At 35.6% G+C, this 23,918-nt stretch overlaps 1 protein-coding gene across 6 annotated transcripts in view; it reads right to left on the bottom strand.

The window, feature by feature from the left end:
* Positions 1 to 23,918, bottom strand: part of Ccn (cellular communication network factor protein Ccn) — a 506,353-nt gene that overhangs the window by 195,787 nt on the left and 286,648 nt on the right. For all 6 annotated transcript variants that reach the window (XR_012455857.1, XM_074120003.1, XM_074120002.1 and 3 more), the window contains one exon: positions 5,411 to 5,552. Coding sequence is in view for 5 of the 6 variants with exons in the window: in XM_074120002.1 (XP_073976103.1) it covers positions 5,411 to 5,552 (142 nt within the window). In the remaining variant the exon portion in view is untranslated. The remainder of the gene's footprint in view (positions 1 to 5,410; positions 5,553 to 23,918) is intronic.

Genomic DNA, 23,918 nt, shown 5'->3' with positions numbered 1-23,918 from the left:
GGTTGAAAATGTAATATGGAGCATTAAGGATATACCGTAAGATTTTGGACGGCAGTGTCTGCAGGCGTTTTGGAGTTAAAGGGTTTGTGATTGTGACCCCACACTTCTGCTCCGTATATCCATATCGGTCTTAATAGTGTCTTGTAGATTGTTAGTTTTGTGAGTCAAGTCAACTTTGTAGTGTATTAAGTAGCTTGTAGCGTCTGTTCACGTCTTGTCGTTTCAGTCGAGTATGAGGGTTCCACCAGGTAAGTCTCTTGTCAATGTACAGTCCTAAGTATCCGTACTACTTCAGCTGGAGGAATCGTTACACCGTTCAGTTGTAAACTGGTGAACTCGCAGATTTTCGTAAACTAAAAGTAATGTGCACTGATTTTTTGCTCATTACTTTTTATTTTCCATTTTCGGAACCAGGTTTCGAAAAAATTTAAATGGATTTGAATGTTCTGACTGGCTTGGATTTCAACAGTAATTTTACTTTTCAGGAGTCCTGAATTAGAAAAAGTGGAATTTAACAGAAAAAAAAAGGTTATTTGTTTTCTTTAAGTGTGTGAGTGTGTATGTGTTCGAGTGGTTACCAAATATCCTCTCCCTCCCAAAACGCAGGAAATTGGAAGTTTACATTTTGATTACCAAAGAAGTGCCGGAAGTACTACTCTAAACTGAATGGGTTCTTTTCACTTTTTTTTTTAATTGTTCTCAAATCAAAGCCTAATAAAAAAAATTAATTAATTAAACCATTTTATTACCCTTATACTAGTAATTAAACTGTCATAAATCTTTATATAAACAACAATGTTTACACAAATAATAAATAGAAGTTTGAATTTAAAATTATATTTTTAAATATTTATAAATGTCGCCACACAATTTTTTTTTTTTTTTTTGAACGTTTTCCCACTTTAAAAAAGGAAAATAAAATTTTAAAATAATTTCCCTTACGTTATGAAAATTAGCTTGAATTATTTATTTATTCAAAATTCTATTTACAAAGTTAAGGCGAATGAATGTAAAACGAAGTAATTACTTAAGACAAGCTAATAAAAAACAAACCACGGCCACTGTAATTTTTAAAATTTAAAAAGTCCTCTTAAGTTGGCTAAACACATAAATTATACAAAGTCCGCAACTTTCTTACTTATTCCTTTACAAAATTTATATCCTCCTCCGTTAATTATCAAATCTATATTTTTTTGGGGGGGTGTCAGTAGTTTTACTGGGACTACTTTTTTTTTAATTACTTTAAACGGAAGAGGCTCTAAATTGACATGAAACTAAACAAGACATTTACAGAATTTAACGTAAAAAATCTTGGAAAAGAAGCTGCGCATTTATCTAGCTGTTCCAGCTCCAGAGTTCCTAAGCTAATAGAAGGAAACGGTGAATGAACCCTCTTCAACCATTATCACACACATAACCCAGGAAGCGAAGCTAGGTGGGGGGGGGGGAAGGAATGAACTCAACGTACAAGAAGATATATACTTAAGAAGATGGTTGAGGATGAGACGTCCTCCGGTCTGGGAAAGAACGGTAAATCTTGTTATCTCCCCACAAGAGTCTGATTATCAGAGGGTGTGGAACATGCTGCCTGATATGATGGTACGGTGTAAACTGGGTGGTTTTGCACTATTCTATTCCTGGGTATAGAGAGACAACAGCCTCCAACTCCTTTCTTTGGTTTGATTCTCCATACTCCTTACTCGTTATGTACACCTTCGCCTTCTGCTTGAAACTTCCTTCGCTCTTCCCAATAGAATATATATATATCATTCTCTATTATTCTTCTTATATCGAGAATTGAGATCTACTTTATAAGTCTCTCCGGAACCCATCGCGAGTTACAGTAGCTGCAGAAATACAGTTACTACCAGCTCCCACTTCTCTACCAACTATAGAATCTTATTCCTCCCTCCAAAATCCCATTATAGCGTGGCATTTCATGCTGGTTGAAACCTAATTTTTATTACGTACTATAACATCATTCTTACTATAAGTTATTGTTATTCAATCTCCTTTAAAGGTAACCATATTTTCTTTCCTGCTAGCTAGATGTAACTAGTGCTATGGAAACTGAGTTTCCATGCTGTTGTTTCAATGACTTACATCTATTTTACACTGTATCAACCAGTTAGGATCATCACTAATAAAATTTCCCATAATTTGTCTGTGCGTTAAAAGGGGAAACATTTAACGATCTCCCCAGGGAGATGGGTAGGTTAAACTTTGTTCTACTACTTTATTAATATTATAGTACTCAGTTCTTTTCTGTGCAATTTTACTTAATCCGAATAATTAACTTCAAGTTACAGCTTCATACACGTTACGGACACACTTGCATAAAATAGAATCCTGGGGAAAGACGGTGGCGAATTAAAATGAACCCACAGAAATGCTGCCAGCATGCCACGTTTACTCTCCGGCGGAGCTGCTGTTCACCTTCAACAGCAATCCTCTTCCTTGTACAGATCTGGTGCGCTACCTTGGGCTCTACATAGACAAGTGACTCACGTGGAAACCCACTCACTAGACTTCAAAGACAAGCAATGACACAGACGTGCGATACTGCTTTACAGACTACTTGGACGACTCTCCAAATTAACCATAGAACTCAAAACTTTTAATATACAACACTATTCTCAAACCTATGTGGACTTACGGACTAGAGCTGTGGGGTTCAGCCAAACCAACAAACATATGGACTCAGTGAAAACTACTGCCGACAGATAGTTGACGCTCCTTTCTACGGTGACTAACCTCACCCTTCATAACGACCTCAACATTCCCTTCATAGACCAACACGCCAAGACTAAATACCAAAAATTCCATACTACTCTGTCGACTAGCTCTAATCCTCTTGTACTGTCTCTCGCTTCCTCTGACATCCCTAATACTCCTCGCCGACTGAATCGCCACTGGCCCCTAGACATCCTTGCAGTCTGAAGACCATAAACATCATCCATATCCTGTAGAGAGTGCTACCGCTGGGTAGTTTCTCTCCTCCTGCCATTCACGCATTCATTTATCTTACATTCTTCCTATTTACTTACTGTATATTTATATATACAGATTGTAAATAACTAAATACATCAAAAAATTTAAAAAAACTTAATCCGAATGAAATTGTTTTCCCGCAAAATGTTCTAAATTCTGATCTTTTTTATTTATTTCTTATTAAAGTTATAATCTATAACTTAAATAGTCGAGAGGCGATCGTAATACTTCAATAAACAAAATAGCACTTTACTTCTTAAGAGAAAGTCGAAATATTTGGATGATGAATACAGATTATTTGAAACCAAATATATTCATCTTCATTAAACTAGACTATGTTTTGGTAAACGTACATTGCATTTATTAGAGAGAGAGAGAGAGCGAGAGAGAGAGAGAATGTTTTTGTATGATAATTAGTAAAACAGTAATTGGCTGGTATTATCAAAACAATATCAAACGATGGAATACATAAACAAAACCACAAAACGACCGTTTTAGACCTAACTATGGTTATAAACAGACCTGGGCTTTAGTTCGTTAGAATGGCCACCACTAATAAACCTCACAAATGTTGCAGTTATGAATTAAAATCCATTAATTTATTATTAAATGATGTATTTTTTTTAAACACTTTTTGTAAATAATATATATATACGAGGGTCGTTTGAAAAGTCCGTGCAAAAATAAAAACTACTTAATTTTTTGGTGTAAACCTTTTTTATTTTTCAACATAGTCTCCTTTTAGGCTTATACACTTCGTCTAACGCTGCTCTAGTTTGTTGATCCCTTCCGAATAATAGGATTTGTCCAAGTCTGAAAAATAGCCATTCGTTTCTGCAATCACCTCCTCGTTTGAATAAAATCTTTTTCCCGCCAGCCATTTCTTCATATTGGGCAACAAATAGTAGTCCGAGGGAGCCAAGTCTGGAGAATAGGGGGGGATGTGAAACGAGTTGGAACCCTATTTCCATTAATTTTGCGACCACAACTACTGAGGTGTGAGCTGGTGCGTTGTCGTAATGGAAAAGGACTTTTTTGCCAATCGTGGGCGTTTTTCTTGCAGCTCAGTTTAGTTTTCAAACGGTCCAATAACGATGAATAATATGCACCTGTAATAGTTTTACAACTTTTCCAGATAGTCGATGAGGTTTATTCCTTGCGAATCCCAAAAGACAGTCGCCATAATCTTTCCGGCCGAAGGAACGGTCTTCGCCTTTTTTGGTGCAGATTCCCCCTTGGTAACCCATTGTTTAGATTGTTCTTTGGTCTCAGGAGTGTAGTGATGTATCCATGTTTCATCCACAATGACGAAACGACGCTTAAAGTCCTGCGGATTCTTCTGGAACAGCTGCAAACCGTCCTTGCAACACTTCACACGATTTCGTTTTTGGTCAAGCGTGAGCAATCGCGGCACCCATCTTGCGGATAGCTTTGTCATGTCCAAATGTTGATGCAAAATATTATGTACCCGTTCATTCGAGATGCCCACAGCACTAGCAATTTCACGCACCTTCACTCTTCTGTCATCCATCACCATATCATGGATTTTATCAATGATTTCTGGAGTAGTAACCTCAACAGGGCGTCCAGAACGTTCAGCGTCACTTGTGCACATATGGCCACTCCGAAAATTTTGAAACCACTTATAAAATGTTCTAATCGAAGGTGCAGAGTCACCATAATGTTTATCAAGCTTCTCTTTAGTCTCCTGAGGCGTTTTGCCTTTCATAAAGTAGTGTTTAAACAACACACGAAATTCTTTTTCGTCCATTTTTTGAAAATCACTCGAGTTCCTCGATTCAAACGAATGCTAAACACAAAGAAATAGACCGATCTGGCTGAAACTTGGTGTGTGTTCTTCCAAGAGATGCTACTAACTAAACATAACCTCGATACGCGCCAGTAGTGCTATCTCTCTGACTTTGCACGGACTTTTCAAACGACCCTCGTATATATATATTTTGGGGGGGAAATGAACTCGAAACTCTTCATGAAAGAAGCTCTCATGAAGGTGATAAATAATTTTAAAGAGTTTTATCAGTATTCCAGGCAAAAATTTTAGATAAAGTTTGTTTTTTTTAGATACTTATTTCTCAGGATTACGGGTGTATCGGTTACCTTTCAGGTAAACCGCCCGAGCGCAGTGAACATAAAAAGAAAAAATTCTATAGAAAAAAACAAAGAAAATGAAAAAGATAATTTGAAATTTGAAATTATTTTCAAATTATCTTTTTCATTTTCTTTGTTTTCAAATTATTTTCAAATTTCAAATTTCAACTAATTTCCAGTTTTATATCCCACGCAATTTAAGAAGTACACATGTTTAAATTTGAATTTATCTTCATAAATAATTTATTAAAATTAAATATTTAAAATAAATAAATAAATAAATCAATATAAAAATTTTCTCTGCACCGACCTGTTGATTAAATTCATCGACAATAATATTATCCTGATTATCTTGAACATAGGATTCACAGTTCAGACATGGCGGACTTTGTTGTCCTCTGAGTACTCCAGGTAGTAAAACTGCCAGGATCCACCAGCTACCCTCCATCATCCTGTAACAAACAATAGGAATGCGCTATGATGTCATACAGCTCTTTATATCGTATATTATACCAAACTGGTACAGGAACTTCCGCTCCTAAAGGAATGTATAGTTTCTCTACTACGTCATCAATAGGACAAGGAGGAGGAAGTGTATGTTATAGATAAATACATGGAAAATTTATTAAATGATTTATAGTACACCATTTATTACATACAATGTTCTATTTATTATTTTAAAAAAACCATATTACATAGAAAATTTAGTATTTCGTATAACTTTTGGTGGGACACAACCACAATTAACCTTTTTTTTGGGGGGGGGGGAATTGTTCCAATAAAATTGAATATAATTTAACTAGTTAGTGTGCGTAATGAAAATTGTTAAAAGTCGTTTTAGAGAAAATTTCTGAAAATGCAGAAAACTGTTCAATAAAATTCGCACTTTTCAGTTAACTATAACTGTAGTGGGAATCTATATGATGATTTGTGAAATTGTGTTGATGATACGATGAATATAATAAATAATGATCTCTTATAAAATATTAACAAAACTGTATTCAAATATATATTTTCATTAATCGAGCTAACTTAATTAATAACTATTAGTGAATGGAAGGTAATAAATAATAAACCATGGTTACTCGAAATGATGAGCTAGTGTAGGGGTTCCCCAAATCTGGGGTGTTCGCACGATGTTCGACGATATTCCAGGGGGTACGAGAAAAGTCCAGGTAAATAATAGGATATTATTATTATTCAAATATTTTTAATTATTATATGTATTATTATCTTGCACATAGTTCGGCTAGAATGGGTGCCGGGTCATGTGGGGATTAAGGGGAATGGAGCTAACCCTCTCCTTTCATTGGCCTGGGGATCACCAAGGGTGCAGTTCGTGAGGACAGAGATCTGGGATCTGGAGGGAGCACGAGAAGAACTGGGTGATGTGTCCTGGGGTTGAACACAGCAAGACTATGATGCCTTGGCTGTGTAAGCGGAGCTAAAGAGATCCTGTGTTTGGATAAGAATCAGATTACTCTGATCACAGGCCTATTTACAAGGCATGGTAGGTTCAGGAAGCATCCTGTACAAGGTGGGGGGGGCTTATTAGCTAGGAACCGTTGTGCAGATTATGGTCAGGAAGAGGAGGAAACGGCCTCTCACCTGTTGTTCGATTGTGTTGCTATCGAACGGACACAATCAAACGGTAGCGCTATGAAACCTTTGGAACGTTGAGACCAAAGGAGATAGTAGCGCAAAAAGAACTACTAGGGAAAGTCCTCAACCTAGGTCCCCTAAGTAGGGGATGTTTCGTACACTAGATCCAAAAGGGAGGTGGCACAATTAGCCTCTTGTGTCTGCGGTGCCGTGGGGCGTAGGTCCCATCCCGTTTCTAAATCTAAATCACACAAATAAAGGCAATCGAAACATATACGTACAAACTTTCTAATATAAAACAAAAAAACGAGAAAGCAAAACTATTTCTCCATGAAAACGCTGTAAAGACGAAGTCTGTCGAGTAAAAAAATACAAATTATTCATTACTTTTTCTTAAAAATTCCCCAAAAAGTAAAGGTTAACAGTGGGAATGCAGCGCCCTCTTTATTTAGCCGAACAGTAAAACAAATTCCCCAAAAACTGTAGAAAATGCCCTAGCTATTCAACAAGTGGCAGGATTTTCAACCTACAACTATATAAACGCTGAGAATTGCAATATAACCAGGTGTAAACCAGCAGAGTTCGTGTACCATCGACAGCTGTAAAAGTTTTCTTTCTTTTTTTTAAATGAAAATTTGGTGGAAAATAAAGTAAGCCTTTTCCGTTTTACATGCAAGAAAAGTGATAACACATAAAAAAAACTAGTGCTTTTCTTTTAAAGAAAAAATCCAGGTAGTTTCACTAAATTTCATCAAAATCAAATGTTTTCCCCCAATTTACTTGAAATGTACAGCTGCAGACTAATGTAATGAATAAATAGTGCCAAGAAGAGTGTCGTCAGAAGAATCATCTCCCAAATTATCACCTAGTGATGGATGAATTTCCAAATTACAGTATTTACACTGACCTCCATCGTTGAGGATATCACGTTGTGACCAGCACCGATGTAGATGTCAAATCGATTTGTTTATATTGGATAAAAAAAGGAGAGAGGTAATGAGATGAAATCCTGGATTGGTCGTTATGAATGGCTGGTATTAAGGGCATAAGATGGAGCACTGGTTTGTCGGTGAAGGATTAAGATTAGATTATCGGGGTGGGATCTTCGCCCTAAGGCACCGCAGCCAAAAGAGGCTTATTATGCCTTCCCCTTTTTTTTGGATCTAGTAGACGAAACCTCCCCTACTAAAGAGGTTGAGGACTTTCCCTACTAGTTCTTTTTGTGCTACTATCTCCTTTGGTCTCGAAAGGTCCAAAGGTTTCACAACGCAATCACTCGAACAGCCAGTGAGAGAGGCCGTTTCCTCCTCTTACTGACAAAATCTGCACAATGGTTCCGAGCTAATAAGCCTCCCCCACCTAGAACAGAAGACTATGCCCCCTAGGTGTACTGTGTAAATGTGTTGAGGTGTAACAATATATGTTGCTCATGTTCATGTTGTTAGACTGGTGATACCCGCAGGGACACCAAGTACCTTGAAGAAGTGGATAGTGAAGGATTAAGTAGCTATTTGAAGTCTAAATTACTTTTACTTTTACCGGTTAAGAAAAATAAAATTTTGGTTATATTCTTGGGTTCTGTAGTCGTATAAGTCTCCCATAAAAGTCGATTTTTAAAACGTCCCATATAAGCGGAATCGCCATGAACTCTAAATGTCCCATAGATTAAAGATAATAATAACAAGAATGTCGTTAAAAGTTTAAAAAATAAAATTTGTAAGCCTTCAGTCTTATTGGCGCAACTAATTTTGAATTCAAGCCACATCCACTAAAATTAAGTGGAGATAAATGACTATTATTCCATTTAGAAATTCAAAATAACAGCAAGAAATTTTAGGCGAATGTATTCAAGCATGAACATCTGGCCACCCTTCCTTCCTCTCCGCCACCCCTAGAGGACACTCATACACAGCAATAACCAAATTAAACTTACTAAGTATATAAGCACTACTAAAACAGTACCGTTTATTAGATTTATGCATATAAAACAGCACCGTAGATGCAGGTGGTGGTTGGTAGAAGGAGCTCGAAGTGGGTAGGAGGAGATGTAGAGGTAATAGGAGCTGAAGATATTAAAGCAAACACAGACACAACGGAGGGGAGTACGAAGACCTCCTCACAGCCTCTGCGGAGAAACTAGAGTGTTTCTACTGGGTTATTATTATCTTGTACACATCTAGTAACTATTAGCTCTTGGCTAAAGTTCACCGAACAGCCATCAAGTTTAAACTTTAGCTAGAGTAGGAGAAGAGGGTGGGGAGGAACTAGTCAAGTCAAGGAGAAGCTAGCTGACTCCTAATTAATAAATCTATTATTATTAATAGCTAACTTGGATACAAGATGGCAAATCAAGTTGGGTGTGTATGGGGGTTGTTGAAGTCAAACTTTCAACAACTACGTTCTTGGCAGCAGGACGAACATAGGTAATGGAATAGGCAAGATATTTGGAGTAAAAATGCCATTTTTAAAGAAAACCATCATCGATGGCAGTGCAACGGGTCGCTAAGTAGTTGACGATCACTGCGCAACACGAATAACTTCATAAAACAAAATCCAAAAAAATGGAGACATGCGATGAAATAATGCACTTTTCTTTTAAATTCGTTTATAATATAAATTATTATTAATTTTTCAATGTTTTATTGAAATTTGCAACTGCAACAAGCAAATGTGATATAATTTAACAATGTCGTTAATGAAGATAAGAGAAGGCACCCAGTTTCTTAAAATTGCATTCCTCTACCACAGTTCATCCTAAAACCTCTCATAGAACACCTACCTTCCTCCACATTACCAGGTAAGAAGATTGAAGAGAAGATGGCCTCGCGATCTACTCTCATAGCAAGAGCACGTTAATGGAGTGACACTTGGTGTAATGTCGCGAATGAAGATAGAAGAAGGCACCCAGTAGTGTCACTCCATTAACGTGCTCTTGCTATACTGATCTTATGATGAGAGTAGATTGCGGGACCATCTTCTCTTCAACCTCCTTGGAGGACACTACCTGGTAATGTGGAAGAAGATAGGTGTTCTATGAGAGGTTTTAGGATGAACTGCGGTAGAGGAATGAATTTTTGGAAGAAACGAATTTTAGCAAGAGATCTTTAACGAAAGAGATTTTGAGATCATTATGGAGGTGGAGGTTAGAAAACATAGACGCTGTATGACCAAATAGGACGCAGTAACAACAGGTATAAGAGTATTTTGTTTTGTAAATTGAGTTTAGATCGTTTATCAAGTAGTCTGGCGAGAAGTTTTGTAGCGTTTGGTTAGTTTCTTGTCTTTTCCAGTCTAGTCTGGGGGATTCCATGTGAACCGTTTGTCCAGGTACAGTCCAAGGGTAGCGCACTTTGCCCACAGTTAGTATTGCGGTTGATTGGTAAATTCAAATAAATTTAGAGGGATCAATTAGTGAATTTGAGTTGAATTAAATGCAACTATTTAGTACATTAGAATACTGAAGTTAATCAACATGGCTCCCGAAATAAATTATTTATTATACAATAGCCAAACTAATCGATAATTTTTAACCGTTTGGAGCTAAAAAAAAAATTGGCAGCCGATCAATCAGATGGAATATGGACACGAGGAGGTCCACTTGACCTACACAATCGACTAACCATTCACGCTCCCCTTCATTTGCAAGAACATCCAAATCAAAATGTTCTCCAGATTAGGGTAATGAATTTCATGAATCAATAGAGAGAGCTCCTCATCTTGATTCAAACGGTCCACCGGATGTGTGCCCATGGAGAGTAATTAGTGTGTGTGAAATCCATGGACTTGGGTGAGCCAACACTGGATTAAACGGGTATTAATATTATCAGGAACACAAATCTAATTCTATGTTACTCAGTCTAACCTTAAACCATGTATCCTACCATTTCAACTTATAGGAGCAACAGCAACTTAAGAGACAAATGATTTAAAAATCATTATAAGTGTTACGAAATGTAACAATAGAGTATATCATATTAACATAAGGGGCCGTACTTAAATTACGTAACGAACGCAAGGGGGGAGGGGGGTAAGGCTCGATTGTTACCATTCGTTATGGTTCGGGGGAGGGGTTTTTTTAATGCTTGTACGTAATTTTTCCAATTGAATCTATAATTTTTTGGTCATTAATGGAAAAATACTAACGATATTTTTCGCGCCAAATTCTACTATAGCCAACCTTCATACATCTTGATACTAGCGCTATACGGTAGTTATTGGTATTATATCATTTAACTTATGGTACAAGTTTATAAGGTCGGTAAAAAAGTGAGCTTACAGTTGGTGGTCTTTGAACGAATATATTTTGATTCAGAGTGTACGAAAATAATAATTACGTACATTTGGCTAGGGGGGGAGGGGAGGTTGACATTTTGTTACGATCTGTTACATCGGGGGGGGGGAGGGATTAAAAAGCTCTTTAAATTGCGTTACGTAATTTAAGTACGGCCCCTTATGTTATTTCTTTCTGTAAGGTGTCAATTGTTAAGAGACTAGACCCGCAATGCTAAGATGTATTGTTGGTTTAGTGGGTTCGATTCCCGGTCTTAGGCCTTGGATTTTATTTAATTGTTAATAAAAGAAATTACAGTAAAGTATATTTGCTAGTCGCCTTCGTCCACGACACCTAATTGGTAGTTGAACGTTAGTTAAGTCCCGCAGACGATTACTTTACTTTTTACTTTAATTGACGTATTATTGTTAACTTTTTTTTACAAATAGTAAAAGTAAAACTAATTATTAAAAAAAAAACCTTATTTAAGGAAGCAACATTCCAGGATGCGAAACTAATCTCCATTAAAACCACTAATTCAGGATATCCGCTCCTGAGCGACCCAATAAACTATTCAGATGATGACAATATATCATCCGACTGGATAGCAGGATACTCCACCCCGTTACCCACTGCTTCAAAAGGTATTTGGTTCCTTGATTGAAAGGAAACTATTAGAGGAATTCCCAAAGGTCCTGGGACCTTTATCCCGTTTGCACGTTGTGAGAGAATTGACCTCACCCACTCTCCTCATTCTCTTATGGCCAATCACTTTATTCTCTCACTTAATAGAGAGGTTGGTTGACTATATCGTTTATTACTTCATTGAAACAGCTGATTTTTATGAAAAGATAATCAATTTGTTTTTAAATGATAATATTTAAATCATTTATTTTTACAATCAATAGTTTAAATATTATAGAGGTGTTTATGCTACCCGTAGATGGCCAAAGTTATTTACTGTAAAGGGAGTGATGCTTCTCAAAATAAGTCAAAGTTAGAAATTGCAGAAGCGAGCTATGATTACCGAAATGACATCATATTGAAGTATTTTTGAGGAGTTATGCTAAAGATCAACTTCAGCTTTAAAAATCAGCTTTTAAATGTTTTGTTTGGAATAATAAGTCCTCCTCTAATAGTTATAAAGTTTATTCATTGATAAAAATCAGGTAATTCATATTAATTCTTGTTACAAATTATAACTATAATTATTCCTATTCATTTATTATTTTTAATAGCTTAGTCTAGTTCAGCTCGGCTTAAAAATTACACGATATGAACTAACGAAACTTTCACGGTTTTAAAAACATCTGTTGTGACATTCACCTGCCTTTTGCAAACTGCAAATATTTTGGTTTTTGCTTCCAACTTGGAATTACTACTCATTATTAGAGGTATTAGTTGGTCCATACCAGAGATTTACAAAATGCTAGCAAAATATCTTCAGTATTACATTGGAAGGTAATAAAACCAATCTTTTCAATGGTACAGAACTTTGAAAGAAAACCTAACATCTTTATTGTTGTTCATTCTTTTTAGTGACTGAATCATAGTTTCAATAGGATGAAAAAATAATTGCCATTTCAGTCGTGATACATTTATTCTGCAGAGCATTCGACCTAGGGACTAGGTCATCTTCAGGGCTAGTTTACAAAGTAATATTTTACATTATAGGGTTGGTGTGTCTTCTGTCTAGAAATGATGTACATATCTAAGACAGAAAACAGTTTAAATTTCAAAACAGACACGAACAATTTAAACAACATATACGCAAGCTTACTACAAAATACCTGACAATTGGCAACACTGATTTCCACACAACCTAACACATCGTATAGACCGATCACACTCAGTCCATGAACAGACAAGACAGAAGACACACCAACCCTGAAATGTAATAGTATTACTTTGTAAACTAGCCCCTGAAGATGACCTAGTCCCTAGGACGAAAGCTCGGCAGAATAAATGTCTCACGACTGAAATGGCAATTAATTTTTTCATCCTACTAAGACCTTTATCCAGCTCATATTCTCAGAACCATTAAAGGTTCAAACTTCAGGTTCTGGTTCTTGGCCTCTTTCAGGGCAAATTAAAGTACAATAAACAACCTCAATGATTCTGTCAGAGGCATACCCATTTCCAGTTCAATTGTCTTGGCTACTGTGACTTAGCTTTATGAGTTATTCGGCTATCTGGAGAACCAGGGTCATTCGGACCAGATCCTGGGATCATACAAGAAGAGAAGATATATAAGAATAAACCCTTTGGTCTGCAGAATGGGGAAATATCCCTGAGTATACCAATGGTACACGTCCATCTTAAATTAACTAAAACTTTGTTATAATATCCATATACAACTTCTTGGCCAGAAGTTACCACACATAACCAATTCAAATATGTATATATAACAAAATATAAATATGTATAAATAAGTTTTTTATTAGAACTTTATTCAAGATGAGACAAAATTTCAAGTTGAAGGGAAGAATGCTATAAACCAGTAAAACTTACTTAAACTTACCCACTAAGTTCAATATTAAAGTTACTAGTAGACTTTTAAGTACAAAAAGCTCCCCCCAACATGAGCGCGAGAGTTTGTATATTCATTGTGTAACTTTCTAGGTTCTACAATACCACCAAGTGTTATGTATATCCCCATTATTGTACATTGTATTTGTTTGCATATTCCATATACATATAAGAGCATAATAATATACATAAGTTTGCTGGGTAACCAAATTGACTTACAGCTAGATTTACTCCAATGGGAAATTGGTCTTTCTAAATTTGTTTGTATTTATTTATCAGTGTTAGCTCTCCTCACGGCGCTGACTAAAACCGGATGATGACTAAACCAGGAAGAATTAAAATTACAAATATGGGACGCTTGTGCAAGCTAAAGTTTGATATGTGAACGAATAAATTTAAGGGAAGCATCTGACATTCTAAACAAGATCTACGGATGATCTGACGGAGGCCCTACACGGGGGGGGCGGTAAAAGGTCCAGAGAAAATTTGGGGGTTGTTGAAACGGTTTAGAGGGGGGCGATGTCTGATTTTTTATTTTCTGATCATTTACCTTGCCAACTACACTAACACTATATCGATTAATTAGGCGCAATGTATCCTGGATCGTGGTCGATTGTTCAACGATTTTCGATAGCCATTCACTATTATGCAATTTAAATTAGCTCTCAAATTTCATCCTAACAATTTATTGTCATTGATTTTATGATAATTAATTATTTATTTTTTTAAACGTTTATTTTTGCTGCAATCAGCGCGTTGGCGCTATAAGTAACAGTGATAAAAGAGTAACAAATCGCTGGCTCAATATTACAAGGTTCTATGTGACCAGAGGCAGGTTTAGAGAAAATCAAATTTATAATTTTTATTCTACAATTTTTAGATAAGTTAGCGCTGCTAAATTGAGTCTAACTGTTACTTACGAATGTGTAAACTAAAAAACAAAACTGAATAATCCCCATTTCATCTTATTTAGATTAGATTTAATTAAATATGTTTCATCATATAACTTTGATACTGAAAATGTAACATACAACCTTGTAACATTGAGCCAGCGAAATGATAAGTAACGAGTGGAGAAGTTACCGCAGTGGTAACACTCCCAAACATTAGATGGTTAGTCACTCTCTTCACTTGAGAGGAGATCACGAGGCCACACTGTCTCTTAAGGCGTCTTGTCCGGGTTATCAGGAAGAGTTCTTGAAGAAAGATTTTGGAGCTAGAGGAATTTACGTGTGATTGCAGGCTGAAGTGGAGTTTCCTTTATCTTGTTTTCAGCAACTATAAAAGGAATGTTAAGGTCAGTATGTATTGTCCAGGTTGGAGACATAAAATGGAGCGTTTTTCTGTAGATTGAAGAGATTGAATCCTTTGGAGATTGGAGGCTTTTGGTTGAACCCCACAGCTCTATTCCATACGCCCAGACAGGTTTCAAAATAGAAGTATAAATTAGTCTTTTGTTGTCCAGAGAGAATTTAGAACTATCCTCTAAGAGTCTTTTAAGTAATCGATAGCGTCTGTTTAGATCTTTTCTTTGAAGTCTAGTGTGTGGGTTATTCCAAGAAAGTCTTCGGTCTAAGTAAAGCCCAAGGTAGCGGGCATTACTGGTAGAGGTTATAGAAGACTGGAGAAAGAGTAATGCAACGAAGAGTGAAGGTGATGTTTTGAGACTTGGTTTCATTAAGCTAAAATAGCCCATCTCTTGAACCACTGCTCATAATTATTATTAATCTTTAACAAAAACTTACAGTTTAAAATGTTAAGTATAAGGGTTGATTAAACGCCAAAAGGTACACAAATCAGCGAGTACCCAACATTTCATTAATACTTCATTAATATTTAAGTAATTCTACTGCATTAATTTTCATTAATGTTATTTTTCAGAATTTATTAGATGTCACAGACCCTTATGCTGGCCATTTTCGTCTACAAAATATATGTTCAAGTAGCACTGTAGATTGACTGTAATATCTAGTTATTTATAATAATCAAACTATTAATTACAGGTTAAAAAGAAAAACCTTATAAAAAATAAAAAAAAATTATGAGGCTAAAAAATTCAAAACTTTTTTTTATAAAAAACTTACACCAATGATTTTGTTTATTTCATTTATTTATTTTTATTTTTAAATAAAAATCGTCGGTTTAAGTTCATTCTTCGATTAAAGTAATTGTTATTTTATGTAGTAGTCCAAACGTTTATATGGTACTTTTAAAAAAAAGAGAACCCTAATCCACTATCCTGTCCCAGAAGTGGCCCAAAATTAGATCAAAACTCAACTAATTGGTACTTCCGGGTGAGTCAGTAAGAGAGCTCAATTTACCAATCAGTGAACTGATCGAAATTTACAGTTTCCTGTTTACAAGCATCCTATGTTCAACTCTTCTAAGAGAGGGCTTTGTTAACACAAACAATCACGACCATTTCTACCACAGAGGACCTCGCAAACCGGATATTTCATATGAAAATCTCTCAATTATAGTAATAACTGGCGAAATCCTGTGTGCGCACCCTTATTCACACAAATAGTCCTAGCCTCAGGAGGAAAACCATTAACTAAAGTCTGAAAAGTTCTTTTTGAGAGGGTGAGGGGTTTACGATAGAATAAAATTTTGATCAAGAGAAAATATTTCATTACCACCTCGTGCAAAGATATAAACTGACAAGATAAAATGCAATATCCGGTGGTACTATTGCAGATGTACTTTAACACTAACATATCTCCAACTAGAGAAACGCCATTATATATTATATATACGATATTTTATTTCAAGACTTGTTAAATGGTAAAAGCAGTCGTAACATAATCGTTTATACTTCCGTCTACAAGCACATTCTCCTTAAATACGGAAGGCTGTGGATAGTTGGTTATGGTCAGGAAGTTGGGAAATAGTTGGTAAAAGAAAAAAAAAAAAAAAAAAAACAAATGGTACCATCTTACCCAGTTACCAGCCCGGAAATAGTATCCCCATCATTCCCATAAATGTTCTGCGAGGCACTTTTGGGCAGATAAAAATTTAATAAAACTTAACTACCCATAACTTCCGAGGAAAACCCCCCCGTAGTTGTCACTTCTTTTTTTTTTTACCTGGTCATGAACATTTTGCGTTTTTATACAGGGTGATCCATTTGAAACGCACCAATCGTATGGCTACATTTTATTTTTTTAAAAATGTATAATGATGTATTAAGTATTATGAACGACTGTATTCGCGGGATTCGAACTGGAAATCTCCCACTTACAAAGCCACGCTCTTGACCCACTAGACCAATACCCTGGCAAGATATTCTTACCCTAATCAGAAGTCTTGCGTACGCGGTAGATTAACATGATGTGATGGTTGCTTTTATTATAAAATAGATTTATCCTGATTCACCCACAACCATTACATGACACATTTTTTAAAATTTTCAACTGAAGAGCTTGGTGCAAAAAGGAGTTATCTACAGTTTTTTAAAATTTTTAATAGGGACAAAAAACTAAATACGCTTCAAGATGTATTCGTTATGTTGTGTCTGCTGTAAGGTTTAGTTAATATATTGTGATGGGGTCATTTAGGGCTCAATTTGAACTTTCTAGGGCATTTTTTTAAGCTTGCTATAAGCAAAAGTTATTTTGTAGCTAACTCTTTTTTGCACCAAAATCATAATTTTCAGTAAAACTTGAGTACATATTAAGTACTTTAGTCCACAGATTTCTTGTTTTTTTTTGAACTTTTAAGTGGCATTTTGTGTCTTGTCGAAGCGAATGTTAGATATATTATTATTATGCCTGTCAAAAAGAAAATAATAATATCTACCTAATATAAACATTAAATAAACCTAATAATTTTTTTTCCCCCAAGGAATGTAAAGAATGTAAAAGATAGTTATCTGCAGCAGAAAACTCATTTTTGCTCCCAATCTAACCTAGGTTAGAGAATAAGTAATAATAAACGAGTCTGCATAAAGACTCGTTTATGCACTAAAAGATGTAGAATTGAACATACAATAGGGACACATTTTCTGAAAAAATGCAGATAACTCCTTTTTGCATGATCACAACCTGGGGGACCGACATACTATTTCTAGGTTGTCTGCAAAAGTAAATGTTTGTACTCATTGTGTATGCGAATTTATAATTAACCAAATAAACGTGTTCACGCAATCACTAGCATAAACGTGTATGGATTTCTCCTCTATGGCATAAAGACTGTTCTTATTATTTAACAATAACTTTTATGGCAGTCGGCCGTTTTTTTAAATAAATAAATAATCTAACAATAACACTCTCACGACTTTGCAACAATTTATCAAAATTAGATTTTCTCGAAAAGAAAATTTATACTAATAAGTTGACCTCAATTTTATGAATGTGCACTTTAATAAAATAAGTTTGACAGTGACTCACTCACTGAATGTTCATGAAGATTAATATAATCAATTTTTAATCATAATCAGGAGATTAATCATTCCGCCTTAGGCTGGAAACATAGTGGAGCGGCGAGCAAAGAGTCGCATGCACATAGTGACGAGTTTAGTCGCGTTTCTCCTTTCGACTAGACATGATGGAGGAATTATTTCTATATGAAAATTCTTCCTTGATAATTTGGTATTTACAGCAGCTTAGCAGCAGGAGCTGCAGTGTTCCTTGATATAAACAGGACTAGACATGAACCGTGGTGAATTCCATCACTAGTAGGCAACAACTTCGGGAGCATCCAGGCAAGTTTCCTGCGTATTTTCGAATGTCTATTCCAACATTTGATTATACTAACCAGAGTTGAAGGCATGTTAATCAAGAAAAAGGACGAATTTCAATGTTAACCCCATTAATCCTGTCCCATTCCTTATCCAACACAAATCGGTTGAGACGTAGAAGATCCTTTTGGTCCCACAGAGGTTTCTTTAACAAAAACTACCCCAATAAATGCAGCAATATCCCATTTTAACCTTTGAAAATTGAGCGCGATGAGAGCGAAGAAATCAAACACGTCACAACGCGTTGCTCCACTCTCTCTCTCTTGGTAGCTTTGCTCTATCTTCGCTTTGCTCTCCACTATGCGCGGTCCCATATGTTAACTTATGTGTTTGTTTTCGCCGCTTTGCTCGCCGCTCCACTATGTTTCCAGCATTAGAGGCAGCAGAAAAGGTTTATCAACAGGTATAAATCTTTTTCTACCTAATTTTTCTCAAAAAAAAGATGGGTGCTCTAACTTGAAGTGTCTCATATAGTCGTCCTAGAATGATAGAGTGTAAGTTTATTATACACTTCTCTGATGATATTGCCCAGTATAAAAAGCTATGGTGACCCCCTTATACTCCCGGGGTATATACCCTTTCTAGTCAACTTATAGAAGCGAACTTGCTGGACGAGCTAGGGGAACCAGCGAAACTTATTCACGATCAAATACTATGAAGATAACTCTGGGTAGGAAGGAAGGGCTTATCTCCAACTACATACCTAATAAGGGCTATTAAAGTCAGTTAACAAAGATACCATGTCAGTAGTTCTTCTGAATAAAGGGAAGTAGCGAATCCGTTTAAACTTCTAAATAAAGCACATGCTTTCAATAAACTTAAAGAAAAAGTAAGTTAAATTAGGTCCTCTCCTCTTTGCGTAGATTGCAATGAGGAGGAGGATTTCAAACATATAATAATATGTGCACGTTATGTGGTAGAAAGGAAAAGAATGTTTGACGACATATACAGGTATTTAGATGCACCATTTCGCTACGAAGACATAATATTCTCCACCAACATCTATGTGGTTATATCTATTATAGCAGAGCTAGCAATGAAATTTGAATGTATTTAAAAGTTATAGAATGAATGCAAGAAAATGATTAGAGAAGGATTACGTGATTTTAATTTCGGTTCAAGCTACGTATAAGGATGGCAAGCAATATAGAGTACTGAACCATCCATTAGCTGTAGCTTATGTAAATAGTTGTATATAGTAGAGGGACGAATGTGTGAAGCGAATGAATTTGTTAGTAAGAATGGAGAGTGAGTGATATTCTAGTGATAAGCACCTAGACGATGCTCGCTGTATGGCGAAAGCCAATGTCAAAAAGAAAAAGTTAAATTTGCAAAAGAACAACTGCAAAATTAAAAAAGTTATGATTCTAAAATGAGACTAGTTTAGGCCTTAACGCTTTGGTACGCAAATAAGCGGATGAGATCCTAATACCTTACTGCAAAAAGCAACACAGAATTCGATTACTGAATGGAATAAAATGGTATTTTTAAAGCGTTAAACATCAGCAAACATAAAACAATGCAGATCACTGGAATCTTATCAGATAGAATGGCAAGCGACATTAATGGGACAGGTGAAGGAGTTCAGAACTACTAGGAAGTTGTGATTAGCCAGAGGATAGAGTTGATCAAGAAAGATTAAACTCTGATCAGGAGCACTGTAGGTCCGGTAAAAAGGATATTAACCGCCTGAAGAAAAAGATGAACTGTGACACTTGATGAAGTTCTAACCTGGAATACCTTAGGAGTAGACCGAGAATATATGATGCAATCTGGGGTACATTGAGTGATTAAGCACTGAAGAGAGATCATCCTAAGTCATTCCTAGCAAGAATCATCCAAGCTATGAGAAAATTGGAAACAATTGTTGCAAGGCCTGATTATCCAAAAACTCATCCGCTGAAGGACAGAGTTTTCATACTAAAAGGAAAAAATTAAATTTTCCATTTTAATTATTTGAACATATGTAATTATATTAAAGCCAGTCTGGGCCTATGGCATCGAACTGTGGGGGATTCAACCAAACGCTCAAATCTGCAAAGGATCCAGTCCTCTTGCAGTCTATAATTCTTCGCTCTATAGTAAACGCTCCTTTCTACGTCCACCAATCAAACACATTCACACAGACTTGAACATTCCTTTCGTGCAAACACAAGTGGCTAAAACACGTTACAGAAAATTCCATCTTAACATTCAATCACATCACAATCCACTTGTACATCTATATCTTCAAGAACATTTCCAGGCAACACTTCCAGACGTCTTAAAAGACAGTGGCCTCGTGATCTCCTCTCTGATGTAGAGAGTCAGTAGAATTTAGAATGTTTTTGGAGAGTTACCGCTCTGGGTAACTTCTCCACTCTGATATGTTGCTTATTATTGTTACCCTTGTTGCTTAGAACTAAGGAACGGATTTTTATGTATTTAAAAATGCCAAATATTTAATTAAAATATGCATCTATTTTCGTCAATTATGTGGAAAATATGTGATTTTCTTAAAATATTTTCTGGAATATTTAAGTAAAATGGACATTTTTTTTTATGAAAATCGTGAAATGGTGGAATGATTGCATTTTTCGAGAACCTCACAGTTCAAAAGGAATGGCTTTGAATCCACATCAGCATCACTGTCAAGTTTTCCAATAACTGCATTGGCAATATTACCTGCCCTCAACGTCAGTGGTTTCATCAATTGACACCCAAATCTGTCCATCTTTTATATGTTCTCGAATTTTGATTAGTGTATCTTTATAGATATCTTCCAGGTAGTTTTTCCTCAGAGCGCTCTCGTCAGGCATTTTTTCCCCAATATACGAGTAGGTCTCTAAGAATCCTTTGAAATGAGGATTTTTAAGTTTGTGGAAAGGGATATCTGCTCTAACCAAAGCCCGTCACAGATCTGTACTCAGAGTAGACTTACTTGATGATGGAGATGTAAGGAAGGCTTGATAGGACGTCCTCTCTTTCTTTCTGTTTTTATTCTCTATGTGCGATCCGGTGGCAATATGTTGGGTGACTTGGGAACGTTGAGAGCAAGAAACGCGCTTGTCACAAGCTGTACAGTACAAAATGTCTCCCACTTCGAAAAAGTTCTGCTGGAAACTCGCGAAGATATTTAGCAACCAGTTGTTTGTTTAAGGCCGATGTTCGTGGCATTTCACCCAAAAAAGAAAGTGACCGAACGAAATGAATTGGACACTTCAACGAACGAGCTGAAAGAACAGACAACGTCAGACAACTTCAAAGAACTAACAAGTGCCCGTCACTGTTTAGCAGCATTCTGTATAAATTACAATAACCCACTGTGATTCACAGCCCTACAGTCTGTGGTTCACAGTTCCTGTCAACCACCTCCCAATTATGAAAATATGCCCAAAATGAAAAATATGAAAAAATATGTACATATTTTGATTAAATATGTAGAAATATTTATTTATTTTAATCAAATATGTATAAATATGCGATAACATCCAAATATGTGGAAATATGTGAAATAAAAGTAGACTCAAACGGCTTAAAAAGTGTCAGTATGAATACTTCTAGTTGAAAAACGTCTGTAAATTGCCTAGAAAAAAATATGTAAATACATACGAATCCGTTCCCTACTTATAACGCAATGCGTTGATTTTAATTAAATAAATGATTTTTTTTAAAAAATTATTTAAACCAGCTAATATAAATTCAAATAAATTTAAAAGTTAATTTAATTTTTGGTCAATTTGAACCCTGTCAGGTGAGAAACAATGTATTATCTCCCACGCTACGCACCACTCCAATGTTATTCGAGAGATACTTGACCATTACAATGATAGGCTTTTCATTATTACGTCACACATCATGGATTAAAGCGTCCCTCTTCACCCGTAAACCACTATGAATGTATTCCATTAATGAGGTACATGAACTGTTATTAATGTCAATCGTTCGAATCAACATTTCCATGCGAAATCCAAATTATTAGTTAATCCGAATTAAATATAAGCGACACTAATGCTAATATTACTGATATTAATGCTTTTTATAAATTCAATGTGAAATTAAGCTGACACAGTAAGTCTTGAGCCTAGTTATTAAGTCATCGTTATGATGGATACGTCACAAATGTTATGACGTAAAAAATAATAAAACCAAAGTACATATGTTTTTTTTCATTATTCATTTTGTAATAAAAGCAGTCATTTCTACAAGTGGAAATGTGAAAAACAATCCCTCCTATTATTAAATTTTTCAAGCAGAGGAAAGATTATTGCCACTTTTCATACTTTTTTTTATTAATTCCATTATACTTGTTACGTGTGAACAATTACAGTTTGTTTTACAATGTGGGTGTTAATCCTAAATGTCAGTTTAGGTTCAATATTAAATTTTTTTTGGTGCAATCGTTCCAATAATTAAAGAAAATCAATTCTACACTAAGATGAAAAACGCTACTCACCGAAATTTATACAGGGTGAACCAGTAAGTATTGTCCATAAGCCTACTGTGTGTAGTACATCTAAAGTGGAGTTCAATGACGTATTGGCCAACTTCATATTTTCCAACTGTTCTTGAGTGACGTCACTTTAATTTTTTTTTCTAAAATCATTACCTTTTTTTGCAATAAAAATGTTATTACTCAGAAAGTTTTAGTCCGAATTCGATTCTGATGACACGGTTAGAAAGGTAGATACATTTTCTAAAATTTGATACCATTTCGAAGCATAAGTTATTCTCCAAATAGCCTCAATCTTCCTCCTGGATACTGGGAAAAATAAAAGTAATCGAAATTTTTGAAGAAAACTCATTAGGTCCTTATCTGATCATTATCAGACCTAGGTGCTGACACTTTTTAGAAAAGTTTCCTTGTCTAATGGGCTTTCTAACGGTATTCATTTTCCAGGATTCCTTTTATCTTCGTATGAGAAATCAAGAAGGATTATGAGAATTAAGGAAAATTGAGGCTATTTGGAGAATAACTTATGCTTCGAAATGGTATCAATTTTTAGAAAATTTATCTGTCTTTCTAACCGTGTCATCAGAATCGAATTCAGACTAAAACTTTCTGAGTAATAACATTTTTATTGGAAAAGAAGTAATGATTTTAGAAAAAAAAAAAATTAAAGTGACGTCACTCAAGAACAGTGGAAAATATGAAGTTGGCCAATACGTCTTTGAACTCCACTTTAGATGTACTACACACAGTAGGCCTATGGACAATATTTACTGGTTCACCCTGTATAGTGCGTAAAACTACCACTATTTTGATAAAACAAAAAAATAACAGTTTGAACTTGCCTTCTTAAAGTTTTCAAGAATCGATAAGAACAAAATTGAAAATTTCAAGATGAACTTACAGTAGCAATTTGAGCCAACCACCTGCTTTGCACACTACCGTTATCTAGCTACTGTTTGAGCCGGATACTGTTAACACAAGATCACTTGCTGCCTAAATATTATTGGGTTCCACATTTCCACCAATTCCTCTAATAATCTATTAAATTTATTATATTATTTTATTAATATAAATTTAGAACTTTTATTATTTACACCTTCGCTGACGACTCTTCCATTCTCTCCACACACTCTGACTTTATCCTCGCAGTACGCTCTCTACAGTCCCAACTTTACTCAATGGAACCTTGGTTAGAAAACTGGCGTATAAAAATTAACCCAACTAAGTCTAAATACAAAGTCTTCACA

This window comes from Rhodnius prolixus, unplaced genomic scaffold (assembly GCF_049639745.1).
Source record: "Rhodnius prolixus isolate KJV_2025 unplaced genomic scaffold, Rpr scaffold_2, whole genome shotgun sequence".
NCBI classification, from domain to species: Eukaryota; Metazoa; Arthropoda; class Insecta; order Hemiptera; family Reduviidae; genus Rhodnius; species Rhodnius prolixus.
The sequence above is the reverse complement of the archived record's forward strand: the minus strand, read 5'-3'. Positions and strand labels throughout refer to the sequence as shown.